Genomic DNA, 15,670 nt, shown 5'->3' on the forward strand with positions numbered 1-15,670 from the left:
AGAATCAAATGTCATGAAAAAGGAACATTTGATGAACAAAATAGCACTTGGGTGTTAAAGCTCTCTTGGATATTAATGACATAAGAGCAAAAATGGAAAAATTCAGCAAGAGGAACAACAAATCCTAGGAGAGAAAAGAAAACTGGATCTGTCTAGGAAGCCTAGCTTCAAATTTCCCAGAAAGAAAGAATACTGAAAAGAAAGAAAACCACAGGGGAACTTTGTCAAGGAAAAGGCATAAGAAAATCTCCCAGAGGTGAAAGCTATCGATTTTGTGTTTTAAAAAATCTACAAGTATACAGCACAATAGACGAGAAAAAATAAATACAAAGGCAATTTTGTCACTATGAAATTTCAGGATACTAGGAACAAAATGATCTCACAAACTTTGAAAGACAAAAAAAGTTAGGTCACATAGAAAATTGAAAATTAGAATGACAAATGATTTTTCAACAGCAACACTAGAGTCTAGAAAATAACAGAGCAACAGTCTAAAAATTCTGGGGAAATATATTATAGTTTGGAGTTGTATCCATATGTGTGTGTTCAAATGATCAAAAGTGAGACTAGAAGAAAGATTTCTTACATACCCTTAACTTTAACCTCTTATGTACTTTTCTTAGGTGTACAGGAATTTTATTCTTATACAAAAATTTTACTTTATATATACTTTTCTCATGAAGTTACTGAAACATGCAACCTGCCAGAATGAATGAATACAGTAAAAGCCTACAAAAGGAATGCAGAAAACAGGAGTTCCAACACAAGAGATGGGCAGTAGGGAATCCCTGGGAGGACGGTAAAAAGAAACCCCAGGGTGAGGATGTGCAGGAGTTCAGGCAAGACCTGAGCCACAGAGAACTGGCTGTGAGATGTCTCTAAGAAGACACAGGATACTCGAGTGCTTAGAATTTAGAGGAGACTGATACTCATGGAAGTGGGCATGGGGATGAATGAGTGAAAAGTAGTAGACAATAAGACTTAAAAAATCAAGACATTCAGTTACTCTAGAAGAAACAAATATTCAAAGAAAAGAAACTGAATTAGAGCATGATAAGGGACTCAACTGTTAAAAGAGACACATGTTGTTAAAATAATACAAACTCCAAATAGCAATATCAGCAAATGAGGTTATATCAATATTGGAAGTATTGGGAGAAAGCTATAAAGAATGTTAAATCCTCACTCTGCATGGTGGAAATTCAATATACATAAAATCTAAAGCTTCACCTCATTTCTCCCCACAAAAATTCAAGAAGTAGAAGCAAAAATAGTTTACTTAGAGTGATGGAAGCCTGTAGTTACTATCAAAAGAAGAAGAATAACAAGGAAACCATCAACAAAGCAAAAAGACAGCCTACAGAATGGGAGAAAATATGTGCCAACAAGGCAACTGACAAGGAGTTAATGTCCAAAATATACAAACAGCTCATACAACTCTGTATCAAAAAACAAACAACCCAATCAGAAAATGGGCAGAAGACCTAAATAGACATCTCTCCAAAGAAGACATACAGATGACCAACAAACACATGATAAGATGCTCAACATTGCTAATTATTAGAGAAATGCAAATTAAAACTACAATGAGGTATCACCTCACACTGGTCACAATGGCCATCATCAAAACATCTACAAATAATAAATGCTAGAGAAGGTGTGGAGAAAAGGGAACCCTCCGACGCTGTTTGTGGAAATGTAAATTAGTGCAGCCACTATGGAAAACAGTATGGAGGTTCCTTAAAAAACTAAAAATAGAGTTATCATATGATCTAGCAATCCCACACTTGGGCATATATTCAGTAAAGATGAAAACTCTGATTGGAAAAGATACATGCCCTTAATATTCATAGTAGCACCATTTACAATACTGAAGACATGGAAACAATCTAAATGTTCATCAACAGACAAATAGCTTAAGATGTGGTGTATATATATGTTTATACACAGTCATAAAAAAATTGCCATTTGTAGCAACATGTATGGACCTAGAGATTATCATACTAAGTGAAGGAAGTCAGATAGAGAAAGACAAATATTATATGATATCACTTATATGTGGAATATAAAAATAATACAAATGAATCTATATATTAACAAACAGACTCACAGACATAGAAAACAAACTTACGGTTACCAAGAAAAAAGAGGGGACGAGAAATAAATTAAGAGTTTGGGATTAACAGATACAAACTACATACAGAATAGATAAGTGAAAAGGATTTACTGTATAGCACAGGGAACTATTTAATATCTTGTAATAACCTATAATAGAAAATAATCTGAAAAAATATATATGTAACTGAATCACTTTGCTGTACACCTGAAACTAACACAATATTGTAAATACTGTATTTCAATAAAAAAGAACTAAAAGTAGTTGTTTTTGAAAAGCAGAAATGTGGATAAAAAAACAGAGGACTACAGCTTTATATAATTCCCATGAAATGATCTGAGCATTGTAAAACCTGGTACATGTTTAAGTTTTGACTAAAAATTAAATTAAAACTAAAAAGAGCTAAAGTCATTTAAATCCTTTTTGTTTTGTCCTTAGGATATGATAGTTAAAATAAACACTTACAGTGGGTGTGTGCACTCTTGAATATTGCACATTCTTCTAATAGGTTTCGGCTTTTTGTTGGCCTCACAGAAGCTGCGATGAACCATTTTATTATCACTTTTCCTCCGGCATCCGTATTTAGTGTACTGGAAACCTGGGAAGGGAAATACATTTCTTTTGATTTAATCACTGATTCATTCTGTTACATATTTGATCATTCACTCATTCATTCATTCATCAAATATTTACTGAATCATACAATCAGGCAGGCACTGTTCTAGGTGCTGAAGTTCCAGAAGCAAAATAAATAAACAAAAATCCTTACCTATTAATCTACATCTAATAAATATTATGAAGTATTAAAAATCAACTGCGTACTTGTGAATGAACTAGGCCCTGATAAGCACAGTCTAGTGTGAGAGACAGACATGAAAACTGCGGTGACAACATCCAGAGACGTGGGCTTCGAGAGAGCTATGTGAATAGTTTACTGTAGAGGGCGCCAAAGGAGCACAGAGGGGACGCTCTCTAACTTCGCTGGAGAAGGGCCAGAGAATGCTTACAAGATCAGCACTTCCCTGAGCAGAACCTTCAAGTTCAAGTAGAACTTGGCAAAGAGAATGAAGCAGAACAATACTCCAAGCAAAGGAAATGACATACAGAAACTGCAGGGCTCTTTGAATGGCTGAAGAGGGTAGGAAATGGGAAAGGATCCCATCTTAAAAGCCTTGAGTGCCAGACAACTGTTTGGATTTCATACAGAAGGTCATAGGGAGTTATTGAAGGTCTTCCCAAGCACTGACTTGGATGTTTAAAAAAAAAAAAGAAAAAAAATGTACTTTTTTAATTTTGAAAAATTTCTAACCTACAAAACATTGTAAGGAAAGCACAATGAATATGTGTATGCCTTGCATCTAGATTAACCTTGTGTTACCATGTCACCATATTTGATATATATTAATTATAATATATAATATACATAATATATACACATTATATAAGATGTCCCTGAACTATTTGAGAGTAAGTTGCTGGCATTCTGATTCTTCACTTCTAAATACCTCAGCATATAGCTCATAACAAGCACATTCTCTTAGATAACCACGATATAATCTTAAATTCAGAATATTTAACACAAATTTAATACCATTATCTAATATATAGACCATATTCAAAATTTATCAATTATCCCTAAAATGTTCTTTATAAGAATGTTTTTCCAATCACAGACCATGAGCTGCACTTAGTTGTCATGGAATTAATCAGGAACAGTGTCTGAGTTTCTGTCTTTTAATATTTTTGAGATATGTAAGCCAGTTGTTCTGTAAACTATCCCACAATATGGGTTTATTTAATTGTCTTCTAATGATTAGATTCAGGTTTTTACTTTGGGCAAGAATATGACATAAATTATGTTGTATCTTTAGGGTAACACATTAGGAGATTGAAGGATCTGAATCAGGGAAACAATATAATTCTATTCATTCATTCATTCATCCATCCATCCATCCATCCATTCAAGAAAGACTATCCTGGAAATAAGAGAAGAAAATCAAAATTAATTGATTAGTTAAGAGACTTTTGCAGTAATCTTCCCTGCCAAAGTCGTGAAGGGAGCCTGGTGAGGGAGGAATAGACCTGGTAGGTATGAAAAGGTGTATCTGATAAGTCTTGTGATCACATGGATTGACGATGCAGCAGAAGGGAGGATCCAAATTAAATAAGGATTTTATGATGAATAAAGTGTCATTTTAAATTAACTGAAAATATTTGATGCCCCGTCCAGGAAAAAATTTTTTTTGAAATACATCTTTGAATTTAAAATCATGAAATATTTACCTGGACATTCCTTACTATGAATAATTTTTGTAGTCAATTATTCAGTATCATCATTGTGAGAGAATCCTCTCTGGGCCAGCTCCATTCTGGAGCATTTGTTGTTCTGAACTAGAGAAATGGATGATGGGAGAAACTGAGAAACTCTGAGGAAAACTAATGGATATACTCCAGAGAGAGCAGAGAGGCAGCAGAATGCAGTCAGTGCATGGACTTAGAAGCCAGATGACCTGCCTGCTGTTGTATCTTATGGCTGGGACAAATTATTCACCTTCCCTGTGCTTTAAGTTCCCTGTCAGTATGGTAGAGATAATAGTACTGACCTCATAGAGCCATTGTGAGTATTCATGCATTAATATATAAAATGTTTAAAGCTGTATCTGGTACATAGTGCAACTGAGAGCTTTTTTATTATTAACACTATCAGAGAAGAAATGCATAGGCATGGAAAGCGAAATTGGAGAAGAAAGGCCAGAACCAAAAGATACTGAATTTGGGAGAGTCTGAGAAGAGTAAAGTGCTTAAGGGTATCACTCCAGGAATACGAGACAAAAGAACCCCAGGGGAAAGGGCAGGGGGGTTTTAAGAAGGTCTACCTTTGTTATGAATGGATTCATATCCCTTGTAGATGCTGAGTTCAGTAAAAATGCTTTGTCTTTATGTTTTGGTTATGCTCGGTGTTTCTCAGACTGTAGCCTCAATTAGAGACAATCTTTAAGGTAGACGGAAGAAGACTGGCTTTTATATGAATTACATTTTAACACCACAAATGTGTTCAACTGTTACCTCCACCACAGGGTTTGGAACACTGAGACCAGCTCTTCAACGCCCACTCAAAAGTATCTAACTCCTCCTGGATGACGTTGTTGCTGTTGATGGTAGGTGCGGAGTCCTCGTGGATGATGTACTTATATGTCAGGCTAGAGCGGGTCTCGTTCTCCTGAGGTATGATCTGACACACATGGAACAGACATGTAAGTCACTGGAGAGAGGGTTACGTTTGAACGAAAAATTACAAATATTTCAGAGTATGTATCTTATTAAAACTGGAAGACGTTCAAGTAGTTTCTAAACATAGTCTATTTTTCTTTCTATAATACAAGTATGCCCTGTTTAAGAAAACAGTACAAATATATAAAATATTTTGACCGTAAAACAAAAAAATACATATACTGAGGAGTAAGAAAAAATTTGTACTATGAAAATAATATCCTTACATTACAGTAAGATTCACCACAGATTTCCTCAAGTTCTATATCTCCTTAGTGTATTTAAAAATTACTCTTTAAAATAAACTGTTTTGTTATGATAACAAAGATAATGTTTCATCCAGAAAATACAAAATGGAAAAGTATAAAGAAAATAAAAATCAACCATAATTCTACTCAACCAGAGAAAACTAAGTCACTTTTATTGTTTTGGGATATATTCTCAAGATATTTGCTTATTATCTATTTGTGTGTGTCTGTGTGTCTGTGTGTACATACATGTTTTTGTGGCCTTGCTTATTTCACTTAATGGGTCATACACACTGTGTGTCATTTCCCAAGAGAGTGAATATTCTTTGAAAACATATTTTTAAATGTCAGCAGTGTTTAATCCTAGACAGTGTGCATCATTTAATCATACAAATAAACACTTACATTTTGATTAAAATTTATTCCCACCTTTGTGATAGTTTCCAATTTTCCTTAGTGTGCTAAAGAGTAAAACCACTTCTTCATAGTTATTACAACAGACCAGTGAATGGCCCTTCAGAATAGGTAGAACAATTATTACTTTCATAATAAGTATATGAAAATGCTCCCACTCTGCACTACAAATTATATCATTTTCATCTTTGTTAACTGAATGGGCAAAAGATTGTTGTTTTAACTGCTAGTTATTTGATAAATAGTGAAGTTTAATTTTCCTAAGTTTATTGGTCACTTGTATTTTATCCACTTTGCACTGCATGTGCATGTCAGTCCTCTTTTTTTTATTGCATACATATCTTTTTTTCCTAAAATAATCCATAAAACAGGGATATTAATCCTTTTTATCATAAACTTTGCAAATATATCCTCATTTCTTTTTTTAATTTTTAATTTTTTAGGGAAAAGCACTCTTTTTTAAAAACTAGTTTTTACTGACTTTCATGTAGCTTTTATAGGACTAGATCAATTACACAAAGGGAGAAACACATGCAATTCATTAGTATTTTAAACTAAACTTTCAGAAACAGCTTTGTGTGATACTAAACCTGCTAAGGTGAAGGATCTAGTTATTTGCATTCTGCTATCTCTTTTTTTCCCTGAGTCCTTGTTTTTAAAACAGCATTAAAAATCAAGCACCAACCCCTACGCTGGCCCTTATATGTGGCCAGATGTCTAAGCTTTCAGCCCCAGATGGCCTCACCGCCGTGCTCCGGGCCTCCAAGCCTGGGGTTCCAGTCTTTCAGAGAGGAAAAGAAAAGTCATGGCAACTGAGCACTGCTTGTCCACAACCCCTGTCCTGGCTCCACATTGCCTTCTATCTCCAGCCCACGGGGCTCTGGGGCACACTACTATCACTGGCACAGCCTTGAGGCGTCCTGTCCCGGCAGTTAAGCAGCAGGGCTGAGGGCAGACACCCGTGCCGCCGAAGAGCGTGCAGTGCAATGACGTACCAGAAATACAGAGCTCCTGAGCGCCAGTCACTCAAACTTAAAGTAACCTTTATAAGAGTCTGGTTAATGTACGTTTTCCTGTAAAATTGTCTAACCTATGGAACAGAATGAGAGTCCAGAAATAAGCCCACATAAATTTGGACAATTAATTTTTGACATAGATGAAGAGGCAATTTAAAGGAGAAAGGACAGTTTTTTCAAGAAGTGGTACTGGACATTGTGGTGGCTTTAAAAATGTGTCTACAAATCCTTTGACACTTCCCTGTTCGCTAAGTGGAGAGCGATTCTTCTCCCCTGCAGTGTGTGCTGGACTCAGTGGCTTGCTTCCAGCAAACAGCAGCAGGCGTGGAGGGATGTCACACTAAGATGAAGTTAAAAAGGACTGCCTTCTGTTGTACTCACTCACTTTCTCAGTCCCTTGAATCACTCACTCTGGGAGGCCAGCTTTCATGTGCCAATAAGGACACTGAATCAGCCTATGGCAAGGCCACTGTAGTGGGGAACAGAGGCCTGCCAGCCACCACCTGGAGACACCTGGGAGCCATCTTCTAAGGCCTTTCAGCTGCCATGAGACTGAGCTAGGAAATGAGCAGTTTTTCCTCAGTGGAGCCCTGAGGGGACTGCACCACAGCAGAGAGCAACCCCATGAGATGCCCTGAGCCAGAACTGGCCATTCCAGCTACTCCCAGACACCTGACTTAGAGGACTGATGAGATTATAATGTTGCTTGCATTCAGCCACCAAGTTTGAGGTAATCTGTTATGCAGCAATATATCATATAAACAACCACAGGCAACACTAAGAACTTAATGCATACAAATATATATAAAAATTAACTTAAAGTGGTTCTTAAACTTAAAATGGTGAACATAAACTGTAAAACTATGAAACTTACCAAAAAAATAAAAGAAGAAAATATTTTGACCCTGGATTAGGCAAAAAAAAGTCTTATATAATACCAAAATCTTGATCCGTGAAAGGAAAAAATTGATAAGTGAGACCTCAATAAAGTTAAAATATTTTTTCTGTGAAAGACACCACTAGGAGAAGGAAAAGAAACTACAGCCTAGAAGAAAATACTTGAAGATCACACTTCACAGAGGACTTATACCGAGTGTATATAAAGAACTCTGAAAACTCAAAAGAAAAAGCAACCAACTTTAACAATAGGCAAAAGATTTGAACAGACACTTTACCAGAGACAAGCAATTTTCAAAGGGAAAAAAAGACTTGGAATTGAGTGGGATGATTTGATTTTATATTAATATAATATTTGTATAGACAATCCAATGATATAGATATACTGAATCTAACAATATTTTTCAAATCAAGTTGATATCTTCTGCTTTCATCCATGAGGAAGTAATAGAAGTGCCTTTCTGATATTAAAAATAATAAAACTGGATAGAATGTTTGAAGGAATTTTCTTTTTCTTACAATGGATAACATGGCAAAGGACAATGGTCCCTCAGAGAAGACAAACATGCCAGGTCTTGGCTTCCTGACAGGGTGAGGTCTGGACCCTGGCTCAGGGAGCAGGAGCCCAAACCAAGACATTAGCCCCACTGAGCTGAGGTGGAGGAGGGCAGGATTTGGAACTTCCAGGGCAGGGCACTGAAAACAGAAGGGGGCTTCAGAGGGTGGCCCAGAAAGCTGCATGGGTCTTAGACTGAGGGCTGGTCTGTGCAAGCCCAGGCCAAGACACCACACCATCTACCAATGAGTGGCCACTGCAGGGCTGGGAGCAGGACGGAGATACATGAAGACAGGCAGGGCCGAGGGACTAAGTCTTCTTACGGCCTCCCTCACACGTCAGGGATTCACTTGAGGCACCAGAAAGGCCATGCATTAAGAAAAAGGACAAAACCGAAAGAAACCAGTCCTAAGAAAGAATAAACTATGCCTCAAAGGGACATGAGGAGCTGACAATAACTTAACTGCCAGCCAGAATAAAACCTAATGCTTTTAAGGAAGGCATAAACCAAATACCCTATAACTTATCATCCATAATGTTCAGTGTGCAATAACAACAGTGTAAGAGGAAGGAAAATGTGAACCATAAACAAGAGGGAAAAAAAAGCAGCCCATAGACACAGACAACATGAAGACCCAGGGCTCAGAGGGAAAGTTGGACATAATGAGTGAAAATACATGGATATATCAGCAGTGAATTGGAATTACAAAAAAGAACCAAGTGGAAATTCTAGACGACAAAAGTGCACCATCCAATATGAAAGCATGACTTGGTGGGCTCAGTGACAGACTGGAGACTTATAGATGACAGTCAGCGAACCTGAACACAGCGTAACAGAAATCATCCAGTCTGAAGAACAGAGAAAAGAAAAAGATGATAAAAGGATGAACAAAGTCTGAGGTTTGTGCAACAATGTCCACAAGTTTAACATACATGTAAACGAGTCCTAGGAAGAGAGGAGAGATGGGGGAAAAAATAAAACAAATCTGAAGACATAATGGAAAATTTACCTCAATTTGGTGAAAAATATCAAACTACAGAGCCAAGATGCTTGGTGAACCCCAAGCAGGATACATACAAAGACCAACGCAAACCAAGCATGTCACAGACTATGAAACAAACAAACCAAAACAAAATCAAAAGATAAGGAGAAAATTGTAAAAAAGCAGGCAGAGAAAACTGACACATTATGTGCCCAGCAGCAATCTAAAGGAGGAGGGCTTCTTACCAGGAATAATGGATTCTAGAAGACAAATGTTATATAAATGAGTCAAAAATGGCTCCTGTACATTGGCCCCTATTTATTTATTCACAGCAGGCTGAGACCCATTAGCTCAAAAGCTCTCAGACACCAAACTCAAATTTTCACACATCCAATTGTTTTCAATGTAACCCAAACAAGTAGATTTCTAGCCATCTAGGGTCTGCTTGCTTTGTACATCCTTAAGAAACTGCACCCCAAATCTGCTAATTATAAAGAAGACTTTGTGGCTCTCAGGACCCCAAGTGGCTGCTGCTGCCTTTTGGAACTCTCAGACCCAGGGTCTCCTCGCTGTGCTGCTGAGTGACGTCGTCCAGATACAAAACCCCTTCTCGAGTCCCTCCCTTACCAACCAGGAGTTCCCTCGCCCTTGTCTCCTTTCTGATGGTGGCCCTGCAGGCAACCTGCTAAGGTCACCCGGATAATATGTGTGGGTGCAACTGCCATCTCATGGTCATATCTATTTCCTAGCTCAGCTCCCAAATTCCTAGAACTCCCTACAACAACAGAAAAAAATCCTTAAAGTGCTGAAAGAAAAATAAGCCAAACTAGCCACCCCAAATTTTATATCTAGGGAAGATATCTTTTAAGAATGAGGATGAAATAAAGGTATTTTCAGAGAATTGACAGCTGAGAGAATAATTTGCTGGCACACACACCCAAACCACAGGAAACGCTAAAGGAAGTTCTTTATATTGAAGGTAATGATACTAAAGAGAAAATCAGATTTACAGGGAAAAATGAAGAGCATCAGAGATGGTAAACATGTGAGTAAATATAAAAACCTATTTTTTCTTTTCTTTAAAGATAACTGATTACTAAAATCAAAAATCATAATACTAAATCATTTGGTTTATAATGTATATGTAATAAAACATATGACAAAATTGCCCAAAGAATGAAAAGGAAAGGATGAATGGAATTATAAAAAACAAGCATCTAAATATTCAGTGTTCAAGGTAAAAATGTTTTGAGAGAAATTAATTATGAAAAATATGAGCTAAACCAACTACACAGCGAGCCTGTAATGCCACATACCAAAACAATAACCGGGTCATGTAAGGGTCCATCGGTGTGAAGGGTTTCAATGTCATCTTCAATGTTATAATCCCATTCCACGCCAAGATCTATGAAAGTCTTCGACCTGGCTTCCTCCCCTTTGCCATTTAAAATATAGTGGCCTGTGGCCTGATTCTTAATTGCTAAAGGAAGAAAAATGAGTAACCGGCATCCATTTTATTTTCTTATATTACAGCTTTGAAGATCCATAGTAAGTCTAAATCCTTCTATAAATGAAAGACCGTATTTATTAGCATCAAAGCAATCCAAATGAGAGTCATTTTCCCATGTCCTTCCTGTTCCCTTCATTAGGCATTCAAAATTCTCAGGAAGTATTGCTAACTAGTTAAAAACAGTGGCAAGATGGTTGAAGAGGAGATAAAAATTAACAAATATTCCCATTTGAAAACACTGCCAAAGGGGTTAACAGTTTCTAATTTATTGATCCTATTTCCTCAGAAAGCTGGAAGTATTTTTAAAATAATGGTTACTTCAACAACTATTAATACACATGATTTATACTAGGACAGTGTATACCATAATGTCTTTTTTTTTTTTTTACTGTGTATCTCTTTCAAGTTAAGTCAAAATATTATAGGTACTCAAAATAGTTGAACGACTGTTTAGGCCAACAAACATTATTCCTTATGATTGTGAAATTCTAAGGCCACAGTAGAATTCCTACTTATATAACTAGGAAATGCTCTTTACTGGTGATAGAACTTGCAATATATTATATATGTACTATGTATTATAAAATAAAATGTTTTCTCTAATGGATAAAAAAATAACCAACAGGCATTTAAATTTTGGAGGTGTATCAGCATTTAATGATAAATTAGAAAATAAAATTTTAAAAGTTATTACCATTACTGACAACGTGTAGAAAATATAAGTAATTTTAGGTAAATGCATTTGTTTCTCTTGAGATTTTAAACTAGTCTAATTTTTCCAAAGATAATAATCTGAATTCTAGAATGAAAAATAGGGCATTTCAATTACTGGATAAAGAACTACAGATAGACAGCGAGGCTATTATGGAATCTGGTAGTGAATATACTTTAAATTCTAAAAAGAAAAAGTCTATGAAACACCATGAAACAATCAATTTTTTAAAGTTACATATGTTAAAAAAGATAATTTACTATAAATTTGCATAGGTTTGACAGATGAGTTAGTTTCAGAAATCTTAGTGCTTTAATAGCTCAAGAAATATGTGAAAGCTGCATTTACATTTGTACATTCACTTTGAATATAAACCTCTTTACAGTGACATTTCTACATGATCCTCTTATAAAAGAGGAAAAGAATCTTTTTTTGGAAATTATAAACAGGAACAATTTGCAGATAATAAACAGAAAACATGCAGAAAATGGATCTGCATGTGCCAGTCAGAAACTGGACACATACAGATATCAGGAAAAATTTCATGAGACTAGTCAAATCCAGATGTGCTTGCTGCTCAGTCAAAGAACTTAAAATGCACTAAAAAAGGTAGGAAGGGGCACACAGCATGACAGCAACCAAAATATCAGAACGAATTTGCCAACATAAATATGGGAAATGATTCTGATATTATTCCTTAATTTAGTGCATTTTATTAAAATCTTTATTTTTCTCATCCCCTAATACAGAGCAAATTCAAACTTGCCAAATGATATTTTCCCTCATGCAATAATGAACCAACTCAGGTTTCACCAAAAATTAAAATGCCAGTTTTGAGTATTTCTTGTTTTAAAGAAGGAACAGTTGGGAGAAACGACCAACAAAAACTACAGAATAATGCATTTATACATAATTTTGAATCCTGCACACCTATGTATAAATAGATACCAAGATATATACATATGTATCTATATCTATATATGTATGTATGTATATATACATATATATAGATATATATGTATATATCTTGGTATCTATCTCTCTATATTATTTCTTTGACATTTCTCATTTTAAGTGCATGTTACTTAAGCAGAGCCAGTGGGCAGAATCACTTACCAAGAATATGAGGGGTAGCCTCGTCTTCTTGGATTAACACATGTCTAGCACCAGGGGGTATATCAAACATCTTAAGGTACCCTTTGCATGTGTAGTAAATATTGGAGGAAGCAAAGGAGAGAACAAAAGCAACAACCGTGGTTAGTTGAGCACTGTTTCATTCTTACTGCTCCTGCGTGCAGAAGAGGGCATCCATAAACTGGAAGAAGCAGTTTCAGAAATTAATCTCAAAGCTTTGGTGGCTTTGGTGACATCTGGCATGAGATCAGAGGAAAATTTTTATTCTTAAATACAGGGAAAGAAGTTAATCTTGTTTCTAACCCATCCGTTACTTATTTTGTGTTGACCCTACAAATTATGTAAACAACAGTTCTATACTTTTCTGTGTCTTTCTACGTGATTTTAATTTTCTAAACCATCCTTTCAAATGGGTACAATTTCTGGTGCACTTAGTTGGTGAATATCTTGAGATATTTTGTCTGCTTATATATTATTTTAAAAGCCTAAGTGGTAAGCAGAGATAGCTAAAATTCTAATTAATGAAATCTCTTCATATTTCAAAGCCTGCCTTATTTTAAAGAAATTACAAAAGAAAAATCAGTGAGTTGCTTTCACTTATCATGTGATCAGCAATTAATTTTAAGGCTTTAAACAAGTTTTAATTGGGAATGTTTTAAAATATCTGGTGTATATTTGGTTGGAAAAATGTCTGCAAGTTATGTGGTACATACACCCTAGGCTCAACCTTCTAATTGAGAAATCACAAAACCAACTTGCCTAATAAGTTGTCTTGTGTTTTAAAGTCAGTTATCCATGATATTACAGTCATTGTCCTATAATGCCAAACCTTCTTAGTATTATCACGTATCCTAAAAATTACCTTAAGATCATTTAGATTTAAGATCATAACGATAAAGCAACAATAGTCAGGGCAAATAGAGAAAACAAGATGTTTTCCCTCATTTCCATCAAAAATACATGAATATAGGAAGATTATGCAACTCACACCTTTATTACATTATGAAACATATAATTCATCTATTACAGATGAGTAATGACAAAATTGAGTCATAAATACAAAATTGCTGATGGAATCAGAAAGACATCTGGGTTTTCTGTCTTTTCTATATGGACAATTTTTACCTATGGATAGATTTATCTAACTTTTCTAAATATTTATCCTAAATGATGGGGTCATTTTGGGGCCAGGGTTTTCAGCACCTGAGCCTGAGTCACATTCAGTCTATGAAATGTACCACGTTTGCTGGGTACCAATAGCTAGAAGTAATATGCTTGAGATGCCAGGTGCAGGAAACAGCTTGGTGCCATTCATGGATGCCCATCTTTCCGCAGTTTGCTACAACTTACCCAGTACATTTTTAGCTTCCCTTGTTTCAGCAAGAGAAATATTACGAGCTCCTTTGGGTAAAGTGAAGGCGCCTCTTGTCTTCCCTTAAACAGAATGTCTTTAATTAGTGAAGGGTTCGTGTTTATCAAAGTCTTGCTGTTTCATTGACTATACTATAAGCTATGTAGATTTTATCAGGTAATATAGAAAATACGTTCCATAATTTTGTATGTTGAAGTCAAAATGCATTTATAATAGTTAGCTAATGCCAATAAACTGTTAATAGTCAATGAAAGTAAGACCAAGCGTGAACGAGAAATGGTATAGGGGATTTGAAGTTGAATACTTGCAGATTTCATTTTCCAGCAACTTGAATTCTTTATGGCACCTCTTGCTTAAATTTTTCCCTGTTGGAAAAGGTTAATTAGTCTATTGAATAACTGTGATGACAACATTAGTGCAAAGAAATGGATGCTAGATTATCTCTGAACAGTTTGAATCCGTATGGCTGGTTAAAGCTTTCTTCTCTTCTTCTGACCTTGATTCACAGGTTTAGCATAATTTTTGAGGTATCTGAAAAAAAATCACTACCTTATGTTACACATAATATAGAATGGATAATTATGGCAAAACCCATTTTCTTCATATGAGTTTACTCTGGAAATAAAACAAAACAAATTATTTTACACCTAAAAGAATAATACATAACTGCAATAAAGAGCATGGTAAATTATTTCACATTAAGATGAAGAAAAATCACATTATTCCACCAAAACCATATGTGTATAATTCTAATTCTGTTTGCTTTATTAAAATAAGATAATCAGCCAGAAATGGCAATATTTGCTTTTTAACAGTTTTCAAAATGGAAAGCATAGTAAATTACCACACAGGAATAGCCAAGACATTAGTAACGGGAGTAGGGAATGCCTAAGGAAAACAGATTAGAACAGTCACCTAGCTCTGCCCTCCTCAACACATCAAGGAACAAAGCTGGTATGTGTGGAAATGGCTTCAGTTGGGTAGCTGGGGTATAATGGGAGTAAAAAGAACTAATACAGTTATTCTGTTTGAATAAAGACTAGTTTTTTTATACTTTCTTTTTTTTTTCTACAAGGAAAAATTACCACCATGACAGTGTGCTCTGAGTAAACTAAATCTTTCGTTGTTTTTGTTTTGTTTTATCTTTTTTCTATCATTCCTTAAGAGACTATATCTTGGATGATGTAAGAGGCTTCTCAAGGGAAGCATCACATTAAATTTATCTTTAAATGTTGAATTCCCAGAAACATTTGCCCAATAAATGCTTAATGAATAACTGAATGATGTTTGTTACAAACTTAAGAAGTTATTCATTCATATATGTTTGTATCTAAATCTTTTATGAAAATTCTGCTGAATATTATGAAAATACTAATAATTTTGCATGCTATTTGTTGCTTTGGTTCCATCTGTTGAAACTTCACCATATGCCTAAGTCCAGG

The 15,670-nt window shown here is 35.4% G+C and overlaps 1 protein-coding gene across 15 annotated transcripts in view; it reads right to left on the reverse strand.

The window, feature by feature from the left end:
- ADAMTS3 (ADAM metallopeptidase with thrombospondin type 1 motif 3) overlaps positions 1-15,670 on the reverse strand; it is a 486,980-nt gene that overhangs the window by 11,775 nt on the left and 459,535 nt on the right. For all 15 annotated transcript variants that reach the window (XM_072941169.1, XM_072941192.1, XM_072941176.1 and 12 more), the window contains 4 exons: positions 12,839-12,919; positions 10,817-10,980; positions 5,183-5,348; positions 2,582-2,714 (listed from right to left, as the gene is read on the reverse strand). In XM_072941169.1, coding sequence (XP_072797270.1) covers positions 2,582-2,714; positions 5,183-5,348; positions 10,817-10,980; positions 12,839-12,919 — 544 coding nt within the window. The remainder of the gene's footprint in view (positions 1-2,581; positions 2,715-5,182; positions 5,349-10,816; positions 10,981-12,838; positions 12,920-15,670) is intronic.

Source organism: Vicugna pacos, chromosome 2, assembly GCF_048564905.1.
Source record: "Vicugna pacos chromosome 2, VicPac4, whole genome shotgun sequence".
Lineage (NCBI taxonomy): Eukaryota > Metazoa > Chordata > Mammalia > Artiodactyla > Camelidae > Vicugna > Vicugna pacos.